We start from the raw sequence: 20,396 nt of genomic DNA on the forward strand, positions 1-20,396 counted from the left end.
TCTATATATAGGCCATTTACATCTGTGACGTGTTGAGAAGGGCTTGTTCTTGCAATTTTCAGAGGCCTGTTGACACTAGCCTATAACGGAAGAAAGTTTCAGCAGTTTCCTTCATTACCTGTATAAAAAATGGATTTAATTTATGCAATTTGGTGGACATTTATAAAGAAACGGGGGGGGGGGGGGGGTTGTTGTGGGGGGTTTTTTTTTTTTGGGGGGGGGCAATTATAATATTATTATTAACTGTTATGAGAGTTCGTATAGGTTTAAAACTGAACTTATTTGTTTTCATTAGAATTTTAACTTTAAAGTTATGTATGCCAATTCATCGGTTCTCTTTTAATAATAATATAATGCCAAAAGGACTATCATTTTAGGAAATCAAAGACAGACGGAAAGCGGGATCGAAAATGTATTATTATTAATTTATAAATCGTACCCAATATAAACAAAGATAAAAATTGTTCCCCCTCACTAGAGATTATACCCCTACCCCAATCCACTTAGATATCGTTCCTACGGACAGGCCTGCGTTTCTAGCAAATCAGTGACGATTAGGAATGCGCAAAAAGGATATTTCTCACACGGTGTAAAGTTTATGTTAAGCACCGGAAACTTTCACTTTGCTGAAGAAGCTAAGAGTTTGTAAGTTGTATTTTGTACGAAAACTCTTCTTTGGTGATGCACGTGTGACACAAGTCGGTGGTAGTTGGGTAGTCTAGCACAATTGTGTCATTCTGCATGCAGACAATAAGCCATTCAGTTTTGTTCTGTTATCATTTCTTACATTACTTTATCGAAGGCAACACGCCTACATTTTAGGTTACAACTTACACACCACTAGTTCATCAAGATAAACGTCTCCGGCACGATATTTATTATTGTGATGTTTATTGCTGTGTCGGGTCCAATAAATGTCAAAATGTTAAAAAACGGACCGTAGATGTTTACCTTGGTGAACTAACACACCACCATTAATTACTCCATGTAGTCCAATACAATTTCTATGTCAGAATATATTCTGTGAAAAATACAACACTGTCGAGAGGGTCATGTGACTACTAGTGCTCTCAACTGACAAGTTTACACAATACTTGTCAGTTGAGAGCAGTAGTAGTCACATGACCCGGAAAGACTTCCGTATCCCCCCCCCCCCCCTTATTTGGGGTGTTGAAATAGCCATATCAACTGGGTATTGCATTAAACACTACAAACGATGTAGTGCTAGACCTGGATTCCAGGGCTCGAATTTAAGGGTGGCACCGACGGCAGTTGCCGTCGTTGAAATATAAATTGTCGTAGGTAACAAGCATCACCGATGGCACTTTTGTGCCGTGGATAAAGCTCGTCAACAACGGCGAAATGTATACACCTGGTGTACATTATCTGCCAATATTTAACATTTGCACATTTAAAAGATGTCTACATATAACAAGATAGCCTTTCAGTCGGGTTTAGTTGCTGCAAATGTCACTTTTAAAAAATTGTCATAGGCAGGCTCAAAATTGCCGTCGGTGGACTGTTTCACCCATGGCAGTCATTTAAAAAATTTCCGTGGGAGACAAATTCTTAAGCTCGATCCCTAGGATTCGAACTCTAGACCATCGGGACTGTAGTCGAGTACTCGACCACGCAGTGGATCAACAAGTGAAACTGCATTTTAATAGTTATAAATGTCATAGGGTGTATTTTGACAGAATGAACCAAACATCTACGCAGGGGTGCACAAATGTAAAATTGTGATGGTTGCCCGGTGGGCAATCAGTAGCTGAAGTTTGGTTACCCAACATCATCTCTTAGTTGCCCACATATTTCATAAAAGTTTTATGAATATAATTTTGAACTGTCATTAAAATGAAACTGAAATTTAAATTTAAATATTTTTATTATTATCATTACTTATCCGTTTAGTTTTATTCCTTTTTTAATATTATTTATATACAGTTCATCTTCGCTTGGGCTGTCATGGTCAGTTCTATGGGGTTTTCAGTTATTAAAACAAAGACAAGCTAATCAATTTGGGAAGGGGTAGTTCAACAATTACCTGACAGACACAATTAAATCGGGCTTTTATATCTCTCCCTATCTCAACATCATGTAACGCTCACATAGACTTCACCCCTTCCAAAAAAGAACGTGAACAAACTCTAAAATTACGTAATACTCATTTCAACGGCTGCATCATCCATTCCCAAAGATTGTGACGTACTTTAACCAACATTATTCAGAGCAAATTTTTAACGACTGCTTAACCTTTGTGTAGGAGATCAAACAAATTAAACAGGCGTAATATTACAAGATATTGTTTTTAAAAGGATACATAATTCTTAACAAACAATCCCCACCCCATTCAATAACGCGTACAATTCCAATGACGCAAAACGCTGCAGGAATTGCTTAATTGTTGAATGGCTCCTTAAAAGTGAGAAAGTGCAGGAATACTCTGTAAAACAGTGCACACATGATGATCATGAGTAGCAGGCCTGATCCACATTTTCAGTGATACCAAACATTTTGTCTCATGTCAAATCGACCCTACTTAGTACTACTAGTTTGTCCCTATCCAGATTATTTCTCCACCAAATACATATTTTATATTAACGATATTACTAAACCATTTAACAAAAATACAATTTAATTCATGAAAATACGAAGAACTTAAAACATGAAAAACACATTTTACAAAATGCAAAATTCGTTTTGAAGTACCAGTAAAGTTAATAATGACAACATTTAAGAAATATTTCATTATTAATTAAGACTATATAAAGCTTGCCAGATGGTGTCTAAAAATTTCACACTCGGTAAGCACAAGTCGTCAGTATTGAGATGCATCAACAAGGTTTTTAGGGTGAATAGGAAATATTTTGTAGTGAGAATTGGTAGGAACCAGCTAGTTTGGGGACGAAATATCTGGTATATGTCTTTTCCAAACTCCTCCTGCCAAAATCGTGCATGATGGATGCTGAGTAAATGGCAGCGTTAGGGTGGATATTTATATTGCCTGTCAGTCAAGTTATCAGTGCCGATACTTTTGAATTGCCCGTGACTGTACGAGTGTTGTGAAGTTTTGTTTTTCATTTTATTTGTTTTATGATTTTCTTGGTTGCCCATCGGGCAACTGTTTGACAAAGAATGGTTGCCGATTTGTGCACCCCTGGTCTAAGGAATAAAACAAAGATTTAGTCCCATAATGGCTCATTCTGTCTTCTGTGCTATATTTTTCCAAAAGCACCATCAAAAGCACCCTTGTGGAGGAAATTTTACACAGAAGAATAAAAATGTCTTAATTTTTCAAAGATAAAACATAGCGATACTGGATTATGAAATATAAACATTATGTTGGTTTTATAGAACACAAATTGTTTTAAAAGGTATTGACAAGTTTTTATAAAAGTGTTTGTACTCGCCTAATTCTGTTTCCTTCAAACATGCACAAATCAATGTTTTCAGTGTGTCTGTGTTTATAGAAGGGAGTGTCAGGATAGAAATGGTTGATTAACAGCTAACTGTACTTTATAAAAGTGCTTCACCTATCGTTTATTCAGTTAAATGGTACAGTTTTATTCTGTCAATTGGCATATTCTTTCATCGGCCTTGAAGCTTGATTACTCGGCACGGGAATCCCATTATGCTTAAACACCTTCCCGGCAGATTAGCAGTCCCAGTAGAAGTCTGGTAAAATTACCAAACACCAATTAACACAAGAATGTGAGCTGAAGACTGGTCCCTTGTTAGGTATTGAGAAAGTGTTTTACCGATCATGTTGTGCTTGAGATACTGTTACACACAGCAATTGATTTAAGGTGACACAACGTCAAAGTGGTTACTTTATGGACCAAGGCATATCGGCTGTTGATACTATTTCTGATTGACTCTTGAAAATAGAACTGTCAACATCCACAATGGGATTATTTGCGAGTGACCTACTTGTGAAGTACATGTATTTACTGATTCACCATAAATCTTAATTTTGTTGAGTGTTAAAAGACCACATTTTAAGGTTAATAAAACGTTATTATTTTTATCAGGGTGAGTTAGTAACAGTCATATAAACACTTAACCCCTCAAACAAAATGAACACTTAATGATATCATTTGATAGATAACAATTTAACGTGCCCATATACCACTAGGGTTTCGAACACGCACGTCTAGAGTCCGACCTCCGATAAGATCATTTGACTTATGTTTTTAGATACTGAAGCTTATTACTTATTATTTTAGGTGAACTCGGTTTACACACAACATGGCAGAAAATACTGGAGAAAAGCCAAGAGAAATGTTTCCAGAAATTGAAGCGTTTAACACTGGGAGACTGAAAGTGTCTGAAATACATGAAATCTACTACGAACAGTCGGGGAAAAAAGATGGAAAACCTGTTGTGTTTGTGTAAGTTTTAGTTTGTCTGTGAATCTGACTGAACAGTGATTACAGACAATATCCGAGATCAAAGAATATTGGGATTTCAATACAACCCTTGCAATTGCAAATGTGGACATTTTTTTAATTGCAGGGGTTGTAATATGATACTGATAGTATTTCCTGATGAGGTAGGTTAACCGAAATAATTTTCCTTTTTATTTCAGAATGTAATTTACAGTTATTTGAATGAGGACAAGAATCTGTTTTATTATCATTGTAAATACTAGTTCAATGTCATTGTTATTACTTTATTATCCTTGTAAATACTAGTTAAATACTAGTTTAATGTCACTATTATTACTTACCTGTGTAAATGCTAGTTAAATACTAGTTCAATGTCATTGTTATTACTTTATTATCCTTGTAAATACTAGTTAAATACTAGTTTAATGTCACTATTATTACTTACCCATGTAAATGCTAGTTAAATACTAGTTCAATGTCATTGTTATTACTTTATTATCCTTGTAAATACTAGTTAAATACTAGTTTAATGTCACTATTATTACTTACCCGTGTAAATACTAGTTAAATACTAGTTTAATGTCACTGTTAAATTACTTTATTAAATTATTATTTCCAGCCATGGTGGTCCTGGGGCAGGAACCACCCCACGAGAAAGACGGTTCTTTGATCCGGATGTTTATCGGATTGTTTTGTTTGACCAGAGAGGAGCGGGAAAGTCCACCCCCGCTGCTGAACTTAAGGTGTGTGTTAGAAACTGTAGAGTTACAATTGATTAATTATTTATTCTAATACAACTGTCATATAAGCCTTTTTCCTATTTGTTAATTTTCATGGTAAATCAGATGACAGATGTACTCTGTCATGGGCAACCAGGATTTATCACGATGACATTCTGAGAACTCATCTGATATGCTGTCACTTAGCCTCATGTGTGGTGTTTTCGTTAGTATATTAATTCCGTGTCTTCTTTTATATACTCTTCAAAAGAAGAAACGCAAAACCACATTGTCGTAACATTTGGAGAATTGATTTAATTATTGAATGGTGAGTCCGATAATTACCAAATGTTGCAGGATTGTTCACAATTCACTCTAGTCCATTGTGAGTAAGTGATAGGACACACCACCAAGGTCAAGGTCATCTGGAGTCAATACCGGGTGTGGCCTCCGCGTGTGTTGACAACTGCCTGGCACCGCCTGCCCATTGAAGCAACCAGAGTACGGATGACGTCCCGGGGGATGGTGGCCCACTCGGCCTGCAAGGCTGCTGCCAGCTCGGGCAGGGTCTGGGGCTGTGGTTGTCGCTGTCGGAGGCGTCGGTCCAACTCGTCCCATAGATGCTCAATTGGGTTCAAATCCGGTGATATCGATGGCCAAGGAAGGACATTAATGTTGTTGTTCTGTAGGAAAGCCGTTGTGAGACGTGCTGTGTGAGGCCTGGCGTTGTCATGTTGGAACACTGCGTTGGCGTTGGCCATAACTGGAACGATGTGTGGCCGGAGGATCTGGTCAATGTAGCCCTGTGCATTCAGGTTGCCCTGCACGTGGACCAGGTCAGTTCTGCCAGTGTGTGAGATGGCTGCCCACACCATGACACTACCCCCGCCGAATCTGTCCACTTCCTGCACGCAGTTTGCCGCATAACGTTCACCACGACGCCTATACACGCGACATCTTCCATCATGACGTCGGAGCAGAAATCGGGACTCGTCACTGAACCACACCTGTCTCCATCGCAGTTGAGGCCATTGTCGATGAATCTGGCACCACTGCAGTCGGAGTCGACGGTGTTGTGGTGTTAAGATGACACCTTGAACTGGACGTCTGGCACGAATTCCTACCTCACGTAGGCGGTTCCGTACGGTCTGGTCGGATATCCTGCGCAAACCTGGTATTGCTGCTGCTGTGGAGGTGGCAGTAGTCAATCGTTCCCGAAGGTGGCGTACCCGGATGTAGCGGTCCTGCCCAGGGGTAGTGACCCGTGGTCGACCGGATCTAGGGAAGTCACGTGTTGATCCATGTTGCTGGTAACGGTCCCACAGTCTGGAGATGGTGCTTGGGGACACATGGAATGCCCTGGCAACGGCCGTTCTGGATTCGCCTGCGTCTAGTCGGCCGATGGCATTGTTTCTCTGCGGTTCACTGAGACGTGGCATGTCCTGGATTGTCAACTGTCGGCCAGATACAGAGGCCAGGCAAGCGAACACCCAGCACTTTTATACTGTCGGTGTTCATGTTGCACGTGCAGACAACGCACGTGCAGTGGTGACATGGTTTGCACGTGGCTGCGTTTTTGCGAATATTCACATTTTGGAACTTTATTGTACAGTAGCTGCGTTTTATCGAATGTAACCGTGGGAATGTGTTTGGGACATGCAATGACCTTATATTCACAAAGCATGAACCGGTAGGAAACATAAAATCGGAGTTATAACCCATTTGTACCCTTTTGCGTTTCTTTTTTTGAAGAGTATATGTAAATGTTTTTATAAATAATTAAAAAAAATATCACTAACTTCAGATGAAAATGATGTTATTTTTCTTATTTTATTATTATTTCGTGCCATTGTAATTTTTAACACTTCGTTAGCAGCAATGAACACCCACCCTTCCCGAGTAGGCCTAAGGTTAAAATTGATAAAGAAGACAAAATGGAAATGACTATCGATTTTGTAAACAACAAGCTGCTTTAAAATATCACATTTTGAAAAACTCACGAAAATAATGCTTACCATTTCGTAAATGAATATTATTTTATGTATTTATAAAAACAATAAGTGAAAATATGTTACTAAAAATTATTAACTTGTAGACCTACCCTCATCAACGTGGTAATTGGCCAAAATTGATCCAGGCGAATTCCACGAAATAATTCAATATGATTGAGGTTGAAACACCACTTCACAAATGTGAAGTCCAATCATATGCATACGTTTTGCAACAAATATTAACAGTAAACAAACAAATAATTTGAGTGTATTCTGAATTACAATAAATCATTTTCAAAATACAGACTACAATACCAATAAAGTTGCATTTGCTTCGCTTCTAAATCAGTGACGTCATGTCAAAGGAAAGAAAAAAAAATATTATGTCATACTTTTACTTACTACAAGCGTTTTCAATGAATATCGTAAGGAGAATAGATAATTAGTTTTTTTTAAATTTGTGGGATTTCTTTAATAAAAACACAATAAAGTTGCTTACAGATACTCCTAATAGGTGTAGTATTAGAATAGGGATAATATCACTGTGTTTCATTGTTAACTATAAGGATTTATCAAAAAACAATTTAGGTTTAGGGACTTGACTTCATCTAAATCCAAATTTTATGATAACTCCTTATAGTTAACAACTAAATACAGTGATATTATCCCCTAAAAGTAATTAAAAACAATCACAACTCATCCGGATATAATACGTTAAAACTGAATCATAATTACTGATGTATTTGTAGAAAAGAATAAATCAACAACCTAAACATATATCACCTATTTAGGGTGTCATTATCTTTATTACATCATGATAAGTAGGGGTGGGAACGTAGCCCAGTGAGCTGTCTGTCTAGGATTGATTCCTTTTGGTGGGTCCTTTACCATATGTCCGACGCCATATAACCGTAAATAAAATGTGTTGAGTGTGTCGTTAAATAAACCATTTCCTTCCTTCCTTTTTGGTGGGGCCCATTAGGTTATTTCTCATTTCACCCAATGCTTTACAACTAGTGTAACAAATCTCATGGTATGTACTGTCCTGTCTATGGGATGCTACATATAAAAAAGCATTAGCAGCTAATCGGAAAGAGAAGCTCATTGCATGGCTGAATCAGGTTTCCTCTCTCATTATCTCTGTGGTCCTTAACCATACATCATATGCCATATAACCGTAATTAAAATATGTTGAGTGCATTGTTAAACAAAACATTCCCTCCTTCTTTCTCATGTGTACCTATCTACGAGTGATGAGCTGGAAATAGGCTTCTTGGTTAATTATATAACTCGGAGTGGGATTTAGCTCAGTCAATTGAGTGCTCATTTGAGGTGCTTGCGTCGCAGGATCTAACCACCTCAGTGGATCCATTCAGCTGATTAGATTTTTCTCGTTCCATCCAGTGCACTACAACTGGACAAAGGCTGTGGTATGTACTTTCCTGTCTGTGGGAAAGTGCATATAAAAGATCCCATGCTGCATTAGGAAAAATGTAGCAGGTTTCCTCTGATGACTACGAGTCAGAATTACCAAATGTTTGACATCCAATAGCTGATGATTAATTAATCATTGTGCTCTAGTGGTGTCGTTAAACAAAACAAACAAAATTACATAACTCAAAGAGATAAATCTATGAATTGTATGTATTTTATTGTGCACCGGTTCTATTGGTAGGCTATGTGCTGGTTTGACTCTGCTTGCGTTATGTTTTTGTTGGCATGAAAATATTAGATTTAAATGATAATTTTTGTATTGGTTATAGTTTAAATGTGTATTTTAAAAAGAATTCTGTTTAAATCACATTATTGAACTGTTACAATGACCTCTTCAGAAGAATAACATCACACTGTTTGGCAAGTAGGTCTACATAGCAAATAAGAGCAAGCAAAAAAAAGTTTTTTGTTTTGCTTTATTTTCAGTTTCGTCTCTGAGAAAACTAAGCTGTAGAGTGCAGTATTTGATACAGTTTTCCTGTAACTCTCCAAATACTCATGCGATTTTAATTTGTTTTCACTAGGAAAACACAACCTGGGATTTGGTTGCTGACATGGAAAAGCTGCGAACTCGTCTTGGTATTGAGAAGTGGGTCGTGTTTGGAGGAAGCTGGGGATCGACTCTCTCACTGGCTTACGCAGAAACTCACCCGGACCGTGTCACAGCGCTCATCATACGAGGAATATTCAACCTCAGATAGTATGTCTTAGTGAGGTTGAGGAATCTTCAACCTCAGATAATATGTCATAGTGAGGTTGAGGAATCTTCAACCTCAGACAGTATGTCTTAGTGAGATTGAGAAATCTTCAACCTCAGATGGTATGTCTTAGTGAGGTTGAGGAATCATCAACCTCATACAGTATGTCATAGTGAGGTTGAGGAATCTTCAACCTCCGATAGTATGTCAGTGATCTTAAGCAATGTTCAACATCAGATAGTTTGTTTTAGTGAGGTTGAGGCATGTTCAACCTCAGTATGTCATAGTGAGGTTGAGGAATCTTTAGCCTTGGACAGTAGGACAGGTTGAGGAATCTTCAGCCTCTGATAGAATGGCATGGTGAGGTTGAGGGATTTTCAACCTCAGTATGTCAGTGATGTTGAGGAATCTTCAACCTCAGATAGTATGAAATAGTGGTGTTGGGTAATTTTCAACATCAGACAGTATGTTATATAGTGACGTTGAGGAATCAGCAACCTGAATATGTCATTGTGAGATTGAGGAATGTTCAACCTCGGACAGTATGTCATGGTGTTGAGGAATTTTCAACCTCGGACAGTATGTCATGGTGTTGAGGAATTTTCAACCTCGGACAGTATGTCATGGTGTTGAGGAATTTTCAACCTCGGACAGTATGTCATGGTGTTGAGGAATTTTCAACCTCGGACAGTATGTCATGGTGTTGAGGAATCTTCAACCTGTAATATTTACATAATTATATGATTTTTATGGACAGGTGTCTGTTATATACAGGTGGTTTGTACACCAGTCTCGAGTGTACATGTATTAGAAAATTAGGACAATCAGAAATGCGTCCATAAATTAGTGTGAGTGGCAGTGGTCACACTATAATGTAACATGAAATTAATTAAGTGATGATGGTCACACTATAGTTATGCAACATGAAAGTAATGTGAGTAACCTCCTTTTCAGTTAAATCATAGGCACAGATATCTTTGATGAGATCCACTCTAAAGACAACACAACAGATCATTTCATTCATTTCAACTTATTTATGTGCTTTTATTTAATTAAGGTTCAAGCATGCTGTCCTGGGCACACACCTCAGTTATCTGGGCTGTCTTTCCAGGACAGTAGGTTAGTGAGAGAGAAGAGGGTGTAGTGGTCTTACACCTACCCATTGAGTTGTTAACACTGAATCTCTGGGTGGGATCCAGCACAAAAGAACTGCAGGCAACTTGACACAAAGAAACAGTTGACCTTATGATTAGCATGCCAAAACCTATTCACGTACAGTGGTCAAAGACTATAGCTATCACATGTAGCTGTAGCTTGCCAGAATATTGGGTAATCAGAGTGTTTTGAGCATGGTGAATTCCATTGGACTTAAGTTTGGTAATTACTAGGTACTGGGCTCCCACCCAGAGTGACTAGGATCGATCCCCGTTGGTGGGCCCATTGGGCTATTTCTCGTTCCAGCCAGTGCACCGCGACTGGTGTATTAAAGGCCATGGTATGTGCTACCCTGTCTGTGGAATGGTACATATAAAAGATCCCTTGCTGCTAATTGAAAAGAGTAGCCCATATCTGTTTGGTCCTTAACCACATGTCTGATGCTATATAGCCATAAATAAAATGTGTTGAGTGTGTCATTAAATGAAACATTTCCTTCCTTCCCACCCAGAATTTAACGACTCAATGGGTAAGTGTAAGACCACAACACTGACATCTTTCTCACTAACAACAGGGCACAATATTTCACAAGAACTGTTCTGTTTGCGTGGTGGTTACACAACTTTAAAATCACGAACACTGCCAATCGGTTACATGGTAAACAATTACATTCTATAATTAAAAGTATCATAATATTATATCAGTAATGAAATTGAAAATCAGTTTATGTTTTTAAATACATTTGAACCACCAATGTAGCACTGAACCGTAGTGTTTTAGGATTAGGTAGGCCTAATTCATCGGTTACGAGAACTATATTCACGTAACCGAACAATCGGTTACCTATATAAAACTCACGTGAACTGACTTCTGGTTACCGAAGATTTTAAAATATTGTCCTGTAACAACTAACCGCTAACCCATGGTCCTGAACAGGCAGTCCAGATAGCTGAGGAGTGTGAACCTTAATTGGATATAAGCACGGAAATAAGTTGAAATGAATGAAATGATCTTTAGAGTGGATCGAATCAAAGATGTCTGCACCTAAGATTTAACCGAATGGGTATATAAACATGTGTTAGGAAAGTAATCTTTTAAAAGAAAAATAAGTTGAAATGTTTTGTTTTTAATTACCTCTGACACATCTATAGACAACAGTTAGAAATTAATGTGTCGTATTATTAATGTGAATAATGTGGACTCATAACTTTTTGCATTAATATTATGATCCCATTAATTTCATGATGTACAGTATGCAGACATTGATGTTCTAAACAAGATTATGCATTTAATATACAGTGAAACCTCTCAAGACCGGACCCTTGTAAACAGGAATTCCACCAAAACTGGATGTTTTACAGAGTCCCTGTTTAAAAACCAGTACCAAACTTAACCTCTCTAAAGCAGATCCCTCTTAAAACTGGACATTTATATTGGTCCCAAGGGTGTCCGGTTTAGAGGGGTTTCACTGTATATCGGTTGTGAAGATCTTGACAATGGCAGAAAACTTGAGACGGTTTCTTGTATTACCTTTCTTTTTTGTTGCAGCCGTGAGCTGAAATGGTTTTACGAAGATGGTGGAGCTTGTTTGGTTTATCCTGATGCTTGGGAGTCATACTGGAATCATATTCCACATGTTCGTACATGGTGTCTTTCTACTGAAAGTGTAGTGTGTGGTAAAATTGCAGATACTAGTTTTAACCCGTGAAAATGGGGCCTAATCCATAACGGTCTCCTAGGCTTTGCTAGACAACAAAGCATCCTCTTTTCAAGTCTTTTAGCACTGGACTGCGAGATCGCAAAGTTGTGAGACTTTAGTGAATGAGGTCCCAAGTTACTAAGTTTAGTTAATCTACAAACCTGTAACACATTTGGATAAAGTTACATTATAGAGCAAAACAAATGTCTGTTACATTAAAAAGGGGAAATGCCCTTAAAAATAGCCTAGAGCTCATCTTTATAACCGTTACTTCATAGAAGTATGTGGGTTTAAAAATAGCCTAGAGCTCATCTTTATAACCGTTACTTCATAGAAGTATGTGGGTTTAAAAATAGCCTAGAGCTCATCTTTATAACCGTTACTTCATAGAAGTATGTGGGTTTAAAAATAGCCTAGAGCTCATCTTTATAACCGTTACTTCATAGAAGTATGTGGGTTTAAAAATAGCCTAGAGCTCATCATTATAACCGTTACTTCATAGAAGTATGTGGGTTTAAAAAAAATAAAGGAAATAAAGCATTTCGCTGTATTGGAACAGGACTTCTAGATTATGGTAGCCCCACTCCCATGGCTAGTGATATTCAATGTTGGGCTAGTAAATAACTACTATTGCCATGCCAGACAGGGCTTCTAGATTATGGTAGCCCCACTCCCATGGCTAGTGATATTCAATGTTGGGCTAGTAAATAACTACTATTGCCATGCCAGACAGGGCTTCTAGATTATGGTAGCCCCACTCCCATGGCTAGTGATATTCAATGTTGGGCTAGTAAATAACTACTATTGCCATGCCAGACAGGGCTTCTAGATTATGGTAGCCCCACTCCCATGGCTAGTGATATTCAATGTTGGGCTAGTAAATAACTACTATTGCCATGCTCGATGGCTAGTGAAAATGTTTTAGTCAAATGTTGCAGTTAAGTCTATTTTGTAAATATGAATATCCTGCCCCACCCCAACCCCCCAATGTTAGTGTTTTTAAGCTCTATCTCCCTCTATCTCCCTCTTTAGGTGACATATTTGATTATTACTGTTATTTAGTAAAATGGTATTAACTTAAAGTAAAGTAGGGCTAGTGAATTTTTAATCATGACTAGTAAATTTTTAAATCACTGATCCCATGGCTAGTGGATTTTATAAAAATTCTAGAAGCCCTGTGGAAACACTTGGATGACCAGAAACACTTCAGATTTTCGGAAATTAATAATCTATAGTGGTTTTTGTAAATAATTTCGGTTTGATGTGATGTACATGTAAGAAGAAAGGTAAAAGTGTTTTGGAAATAACAAAAAATTGCTAGTTTTGTGTGCAATCTAGAAAACAATTGGCTTGTAGTAAATTCCATGATAGTATGAAAAAAGGCATTCCCTGTGGAAAGGACTATAAGCAGTAAAATCCAGGGCTTTAAATATCAATAATTTGGGCACAACAGGGCCCAATTTCACAAAACATCGTAAGCCAAGTTTTGCACATAAACGTAAATCTACGACTAAACCACAATTCTTATTACTATATAGGACAACAAATGTAGTTAAAAGTACACGTATTTCATTTTGTTTATCCTTAACATGCTCCATCTCCTGTAATGATGTAATTTTTTTGGTGAAATAGATGCCAAACACTTTATAAATGTATCACCGGTATAACCGTTAGTTGCAGACGGAAACTTGCAATGTTTGGTCTGTTTTTAAGTATAGAATGGTTGTAGTATTAAGAATTGTATTTCAAGTTACTTTAATCTAATTAAAGCATACCAATTCAGTGGCTTTGAGGTGAAAATTACGAGGTTGGCATGTTTGAACTTAATTTGGGCATGTTCGTTTTGGATATATTTATTTTGGTGACAGCGTTTATGGCCATAACTTTGGTGCAATGTAAAGCCCTGAAATCTAAGTAATGTCTGATTTCAGGCTCCAATAGTGAAAAATACACCATAGTGTTTAAAACCTAGGGTCCGTCTCTTTAACAGCCGTCTGTCTAGGATCGATCCCCGTCGGTGGGCCCATTGGGTTATTTCTCGTTTCAGCCAGTGCACCATGACTGGTATATCAAAGGTTGTGGTATGTACTATCCTGTCTGTGGGATGGTGCATATAAAAGATCCCTTGCTACTAATGGAAAAATGTAGCGGGTTTCCTCTCTATAACTATGACTAAAAATTACCTAATGTTTGATATCCAACAGCCGATGATAACTAAATCAGTGTGCTCTAGTGGTGTCATTAAACAAAACAAACTTCTTCTTTAACAGCTAATTAAGTAATACAAAATCATGTTCACTTCCAGGTGGGTCACCATTGTTTTATGGGTTTGGGTGGTGGGACATAGTTCAGTTGCGAAGCGCTCACCTGATGCATGGTCGGTCTAGGATAGATCTCCAACAAGGGCTATTACTTTACAACCTGTTTTATTTGTAGTACTCGTTCCAACCAGTGCACCATAACTGGACAAAGGCTGTGGTATGTGCTTTCCTGTCTGTGGGAAAGTGCATATAAAAGATCCCTTGCTGTATTAGTAAAAAATGTAGTGGGTTTTCTCTGATGATTATGAGTCAGAATTACCAAATGTTTGACATCCAATAGCCGATGATTAATTAATCAATGTGCTCCAGTGGTGTCATTAAACAAAACAAACTTTTAAAAATTTATTTGTAGTCTTTAATTAAGTGTAATGTTATCTAATTGTGTTGATTTCAAGAACAAAATCTAATTCTTTTTGCGGGGCAGGAAATAGTCCAGTGACTCACCTGATGGTCGGTCTAGAATCGATCCCCGTCTGTGGACCCATTGGACTATTTCTTGTTCCAGCCAGTCAATCTGATTAAAATTAGTTCTACTGGTCTACCAGTTGATGTAACAGCATTGCGTGGACTCCCATGTCCAGGTGACATTTCATCTATAAATAACAATTTAAATATCGACCAATTACACTTCGCCTTTATAGCGTTATTCGGGAACTTACAAATTCTAAAAATATCGGGTGAGACTATTTATGCAATAGACGAACTTGTAATTTTTAAAAATGTAGCAGGTTTCCAAGACTATACATCAGAATTACCAAATGTTTGACATCCAATAGCCGATGATTAATTAATCAATGTGCTCTAGTGGTGTCGTTAAACAAACAACAATAAGAGAGCGGGATGTAGCCCAATTGGGTATGGCATCGATCCGTCAGTGGGCCCGTTGGGCTATTTTTTCGTTCCAGCCAGTGCACCATGACTGGTATATCAAAGTCTGTGGTATGTGCTATCCTGTCTGTGGGATAGTGCATATAAAAGATCGCTTGCTACTAGTGGAAAAATGTAGCGGGTTTCCAAGACTATATGTCAGAATTGCCAAATGTTTGACATCCAATAGCCGATGATTAATTAATCAATATGCTCTAGTGGTGTCGTTAAACAAACAACAAAACAAATTTTAACTGATTCTTGCTGGTAGTGTTTTAGAATGTAATTGCGAATGAAGTTGAATAAATAGAATACCATGACTGATACAGCATTGCGTTATTTCAGGCTGAGAGACACTTTATGATTGGAGCATTTCATCGACGTCTCACAAGTAACTGATACAGCATTGCGTTATTTCAGGCTGAGAGACACTGTATGATTGGAGCATTTCATCGACGTCTCACAAGTGACTGATACAGCATTGCGTTATTTCAGGCTGAGAGACACTTTATGATTGGAGCGTTTCATCGACGTCTCACAAGTGACTGATACAGCATTGCGTTATTTCAGGCTGAGAGACACTGTATGATTGGAGCATTTCATCGACGTCTCACAAGTGACTGATACAGCATTGCGTTATTTCAGGCTGAGAGACACTTTATGATTGGAGCGTTTCATCGACGTCTCACAAGTAACTGATACAGCATTGCGTTATTTCAGGCTGAGAGACACTGTATGATTGGAGCATTTCATCGACGTCTCACAAGTGACGATGAAGAAACAAGAAAGAATGCAGCTGAAGTATGGAGCAAATGGGAACTTTCGACAAGTCGACTTCACCCAGATAGCGAATTGATTAAAAAAGCTGACGGTGATCTTTGGTCTCAGCAGTTTGCAAGAATTGAGTGGTGAGATCATAAAATAGTTCAAGTTTATCCGAAATGTTTCAAGATAAAAGTACTAATAAGTCTTGTACTTTATCATCGACAGACTGTGTATGTATCGAACCTCAGTGGACCCATTCTCTTGTTGGGTTTCCCCCATCCCGGCCAGTGACCCGTAACTGGTATGTCAAAGGCCGTAGTATATGCTGTCCTGTATCAGAAAGAGCATGTAAGACATCCCTTGCTGCTAATGGAAAAATTTAGCAGGTTTCCGCTAAGACTTTGTATCAGAAATTGCCAAATGTTCAACATCCAATAGCTGATTATTAATAAATCAATGTGCTCTAGTGGTGTTGTTAAACGAAACAAACCTTTAACTTTTTTAACTATGCATCTTGTTTGGAAGCATGTTATAAAGTGGTGCTAAATAAATATAAAACTTGTTGAAGTATGTTAGAACCGTAAAGAAACATTCGTGGTCTGATTGTCAAGTAAATCAAAATGTTGTTCATACATTAGGGGTGGGACATAGCCGAATGGTAAAGCATTCGCTTGATGCACGGTTGGTTTGGGATCGATCCCCATCAGTGGGCCAATTGGGCTATTTGTCCTTTTTGCCAGTGCACCACGACTGGTATATCAAAGGCCGTGGTATGTGCTATCCTGTCTGTGGGATGGTGCATATAAAAGATCCCTTGCTACTAATTGAAAAATGTAGCGGGTTTCCACTCTAATCCGATGATTAATAAATCAGTGTGCTCTAGTGGTGTCATTAAACAAAACAAACCTTTCTTACATTATGGCTGTATCTGGAAGCAGGGCAGAAAAAATATGAAAAATTGCCCATTTAGTTTGGAAGTGTCTTTTTTTGTGTTTTTTTTGTCTCATCTTTATGATTAGAATACTTATCCAGACCCATTTTGTTTTTTGCATAGCCCGTTATGGTCATGTAAATGATGTCCTAAATTTTATGTGAACAAAACAATAGGTTAGCAAAATTAGAATTGCGTGAAACAATCGTTCTCGCTGTTTTCAAGAGGCCAGGGCCCAATTTTGCAAAGCATCGTAAGCCTAGTTTTACATGTAAACGTAAATCTACGACTAAAACACAATTCTTATTACTATTATAGTACAACAAACATGGTTAGAAATACACATATTTCATTTTCCATAATGATGTAATTTAATTTTCTTCATGAAATAGATGCCAAACTCTTGAAAATGTATGCCTGGTATAACTGCTAGTAGCAGACGTAAAGTTGCGATGTTTAGTGAAATTGGCTCCTGTTTTGTAGTTAGCTCAATATTAAAGTTTCATGTTTTGCCCCATTTCTCATAAACTTAGTCCTACAACAATAAAAATTGGTTTATAGTTGCATCTATGGATATTCATCATAATAATGCATGTGAAATTTAAAAAAATTAAAATAACTTTACCGGTAATTTTTAAGATTTAATTTTTGTTGAAGCCCAATTGTTGTGTCCAGTTTTAAATTTGTTTAAACATGCACAGAGATGAATATGTAGATGCAGCTGTTGGTGACATCACATAAGTTTGTTAGGTGAGACACTGAATTCTTGATGTTAGAAATTAACTGCCATGGGCTACCATCTACGGGGTATGGCTTCACCCACCTGAATTTAGAGTCTTGACTTTGTGTGCGCTGTATGGTCCTAAAATATATTTTGATACTGTTTTATGGTGTCAGAGGATCAGACCATCTCAGTGAACACCATTTTCTGATTGTTTTTTTCTCCTGTCCCAGCCAGATCCCCATAACTGGTATATCAGAGGCTGTTGGTTGTTTTGTCCTGTCTGTGGGAAAGTGCATACAAATGATCCCTTGCCACTAATGAAAAAAAAATGAAGCAGATTTCCTCTAAAACTACAGGTTATTTTTTTTTTTCACAAATGTTCGACATTCAATAGCCGATGATTAATAAATCATTAAAGTTTTACTGTTCTATGGGAGCTTGTTGACAGTCTGTAAATGTAATGTTAAAATCTCTCTGTTTTTCCAGCCACTACTTTATACATGGTGGTTTCTTTGAGTCGGATGAGCAGCTGTTGGAAAATGTTAACAAGATCCGTCACATTCCTGGTACGATTATACAGGGCCGCTACGATATGGTGTGTCCAGTTGATACTGCATGGAGACTGCACAAGGTCGGTTATCAGTCCTATATTATCCCGTAATTTACAATATGAATTATTATTGTTACAGTATAATTAACCTCTTTTCTTAATCATTTTCAGTTTGTTACACACCTGTTGGTGAAAACATCGTGTATTATTTATGATATCACACAGCTGTAACACATAGGAGATGACCAGGTCACTACTTCATTATAAGCATTATTTAAATTGATTGCTCTGTGACATACAAGTTAACCTAAAATTGACTGCTTTGTGACATATGATTTAACTGAAAGCGCAAGCAAACTATTTTGGTTGGAAAAGATGTAAAATATATTTTATACCTGATTTTTGAAATTATAAAAGAAATAGAATACCGTACTTTAGCTACCATTCATTATAGAACTCGTTTTTTTTAAAAACATATCAAACTCATTTTTGCATGTTAAATACATTTTAAAACAACTGAAGATATGTGGTATCTAATGGCCACCCATGTGGTATTCTCTAAATAATTATTCAGGTCTTCTTTTCTTTTTTTTGAAATATTTTATCTTATCTATGTTTAAAATTTGAAATCGTGGTAGCTTTGATGAATTTCCTTATTCTCAAGTAAATTCACACTGTTCTGGACTGGAAATGTGTTAATGCAGGGGCGTAGGCTGGGCGGTTCGGACAAACCCCCCTGTTGAAGCAAATGGTCCGCTTTCAGTACTAAAACATACAGGTTTATAAACATGGAGTTTCGGGTGGTGCAAAAACAAAATAGAAAAAGGTCCACTTGGTTCATATTCGAATCCCCCCCCCAGGTCCAGATCACGCTGCACCCCTGTAACGTAACCTTGGATTGAGTTTGATTCTGACTGGCCAGACATCACTCAACAGTACACTTTTAACAATGGAGTCTGTCGATTGTCTCGGGAAGTTGCTGAGATGAAATAACTCCCCTAGTGCTGTATTTCATTAATTTTAAACAGATAGTAATATAATAAATAATAAGTGTTTTTTAGTTCTAGTTTAGAGTTCCTTGGAAACATCTGATTATCTTCTTGTCTATTGATATCCAAGATATTCTGCATGGATATGTTTTGATAATGGATTTCTTTCTTTTTCAGGAGTGGCCTGAAGCAGATTTTCACATTGTCCCAGATGCAGGACATTCTGCCCGTGAACCAGGCATTCAAACTCTTCTACTGAATGCCACTGACAAATACAAACATCTTTAAAGGTGTAAAAGCACAGACCAAAGAAAACACTTTCAGTATTGCTACATATTTTGTTGTAATAAAATTTACTTTTGCAAGTTAATTTCAGTACATGCTTCTTACTGAGAGAACCTAACTAAATAGGTACTAATCAGAATTATACCCAACCAATTTCTCATTCCAGCCGGTGCTCCACAGCTGGTGCAACAATTTGTGTGGTGTGTACTATCCTGTCTGTGAGATGGTGTATATAAAAGATCCATTGCCACTAATAGAAAGAGTAACAAACACATGGAGGCAGTTGGTTTCCTCGTGTGTGTGTGGTTCTTAACCATAAAACTGAATAAAATGTGTTGAGTGCCTAGATAAATAGAACATCTTTCCTTTTTTTTCAGTTTGTTTTAACAAAGCTGGCTTTTTGCTGACTGAATAGCATTTGTATCATTGCTGGAAAATGAATTATACTGAATATATAGAAATGCTTTGATAATATATAATCATCTATGAAAAAGAAAAGTTCCAATTATAAACAATAAATGTTATAAATGTGTAAATATGTATTTTGTCTTTTATTCACTTACTATTCACACCAAGTTTAACATTTTAGATCACACAGGGAATAAAAATATTTTTATTTAGGCCTACCATTCTTTGAAGCATGGTCACAAGTTTAAACTGGTCAGTACTATGGAAGTACTAGAAGTAACCCATGCTGAGCATGGGGAAAGTTTAGATGGGGTGTGTTGACCTTACATTTTGCCGTGTAAACAGCTGGCCATCATTAGCCATGCTATAAACAACTGCCGTGTATATAGCCACTTCTATGTTGAGTAACAAA

General features: G+C 37.4%; 1 protein-coding gene across 1 annotated transcript; it reads left to right on the forward strand.

Moving 5' to 3' along the window:
- Positions 1 to 555: 555 nt before the first annotated feature.
- LOC121381426 (probable proline iminopeptidase) lies at positions 556 to 20,112 on the forward strand. Its single transcript, XM_041510740.1, has 8 exons — positions 556 to 645; positions 4,227 to 4,391; positions 5,008 to 5,131; positions 9,117 to 9,292; positions 11,994 to 12,081; positions 16,053 to 16,240; positions 18,239 to 18,383; positions 19,469 to 20,112. Exons 2-8 carry the CDS (start codon positions 4,249 to 4,251, stop codon positions 19,577 to 19,579), a joined length of 975 nt encoding a protein of 324 aa, XP_041366674.1. The 5' UTR covers positions 556 to 645; positions 4,227 to 4,248; the 3' UTR covers positions 19,580 to 20,112.
- Positions 20,113 to 20,396: the final 284 nt, after the last annotated feature.

The sequence above is a fragment of the Gigantopelta aegis genome, chromosome 9, assembly GCF_016097555.1.
Source record: "Gigantopelta aegis isolate Gae_Host chromosome 9, Gae_host_genome, whole genome shotgun sequence".
In the NCBI taxonomy this organism is placed as follows: Eukaryota; Metazoa; Mollusca; class Gastropoda; order Neomphalida; family Peltospiridae; genus Gigantopelta; species Gigantopelta aegis.

What these genes read in the sequence shown, in the direction of transcription:
- LOC121381426 (XM_041510740.1), top strand. Translation starts at nt 4,249, where the DNA reads ATGGCAGAAAATACTGGAGAAAAGCCAAGAGAAATGTTTCCAGAAATT. An exon ending in GGAAAACCTGTTGTGTTTGT is followed by an intron (nt 4,392 to 5,007) that starts GTAAGTTTTAGT and finishes TATTATTTCCAG; the next exon opens with CCATGGTGGTCCTGGGGCAG. An exon ending in GGAATATTCAACCTCAGATA is followed by an intron (nt 9,293 to 11,993) that starts GTATGTCTTAGT and finishes TTTTTGTTGCAG; the next exon opens with CCGTGAGCTGAAATGGTTTT.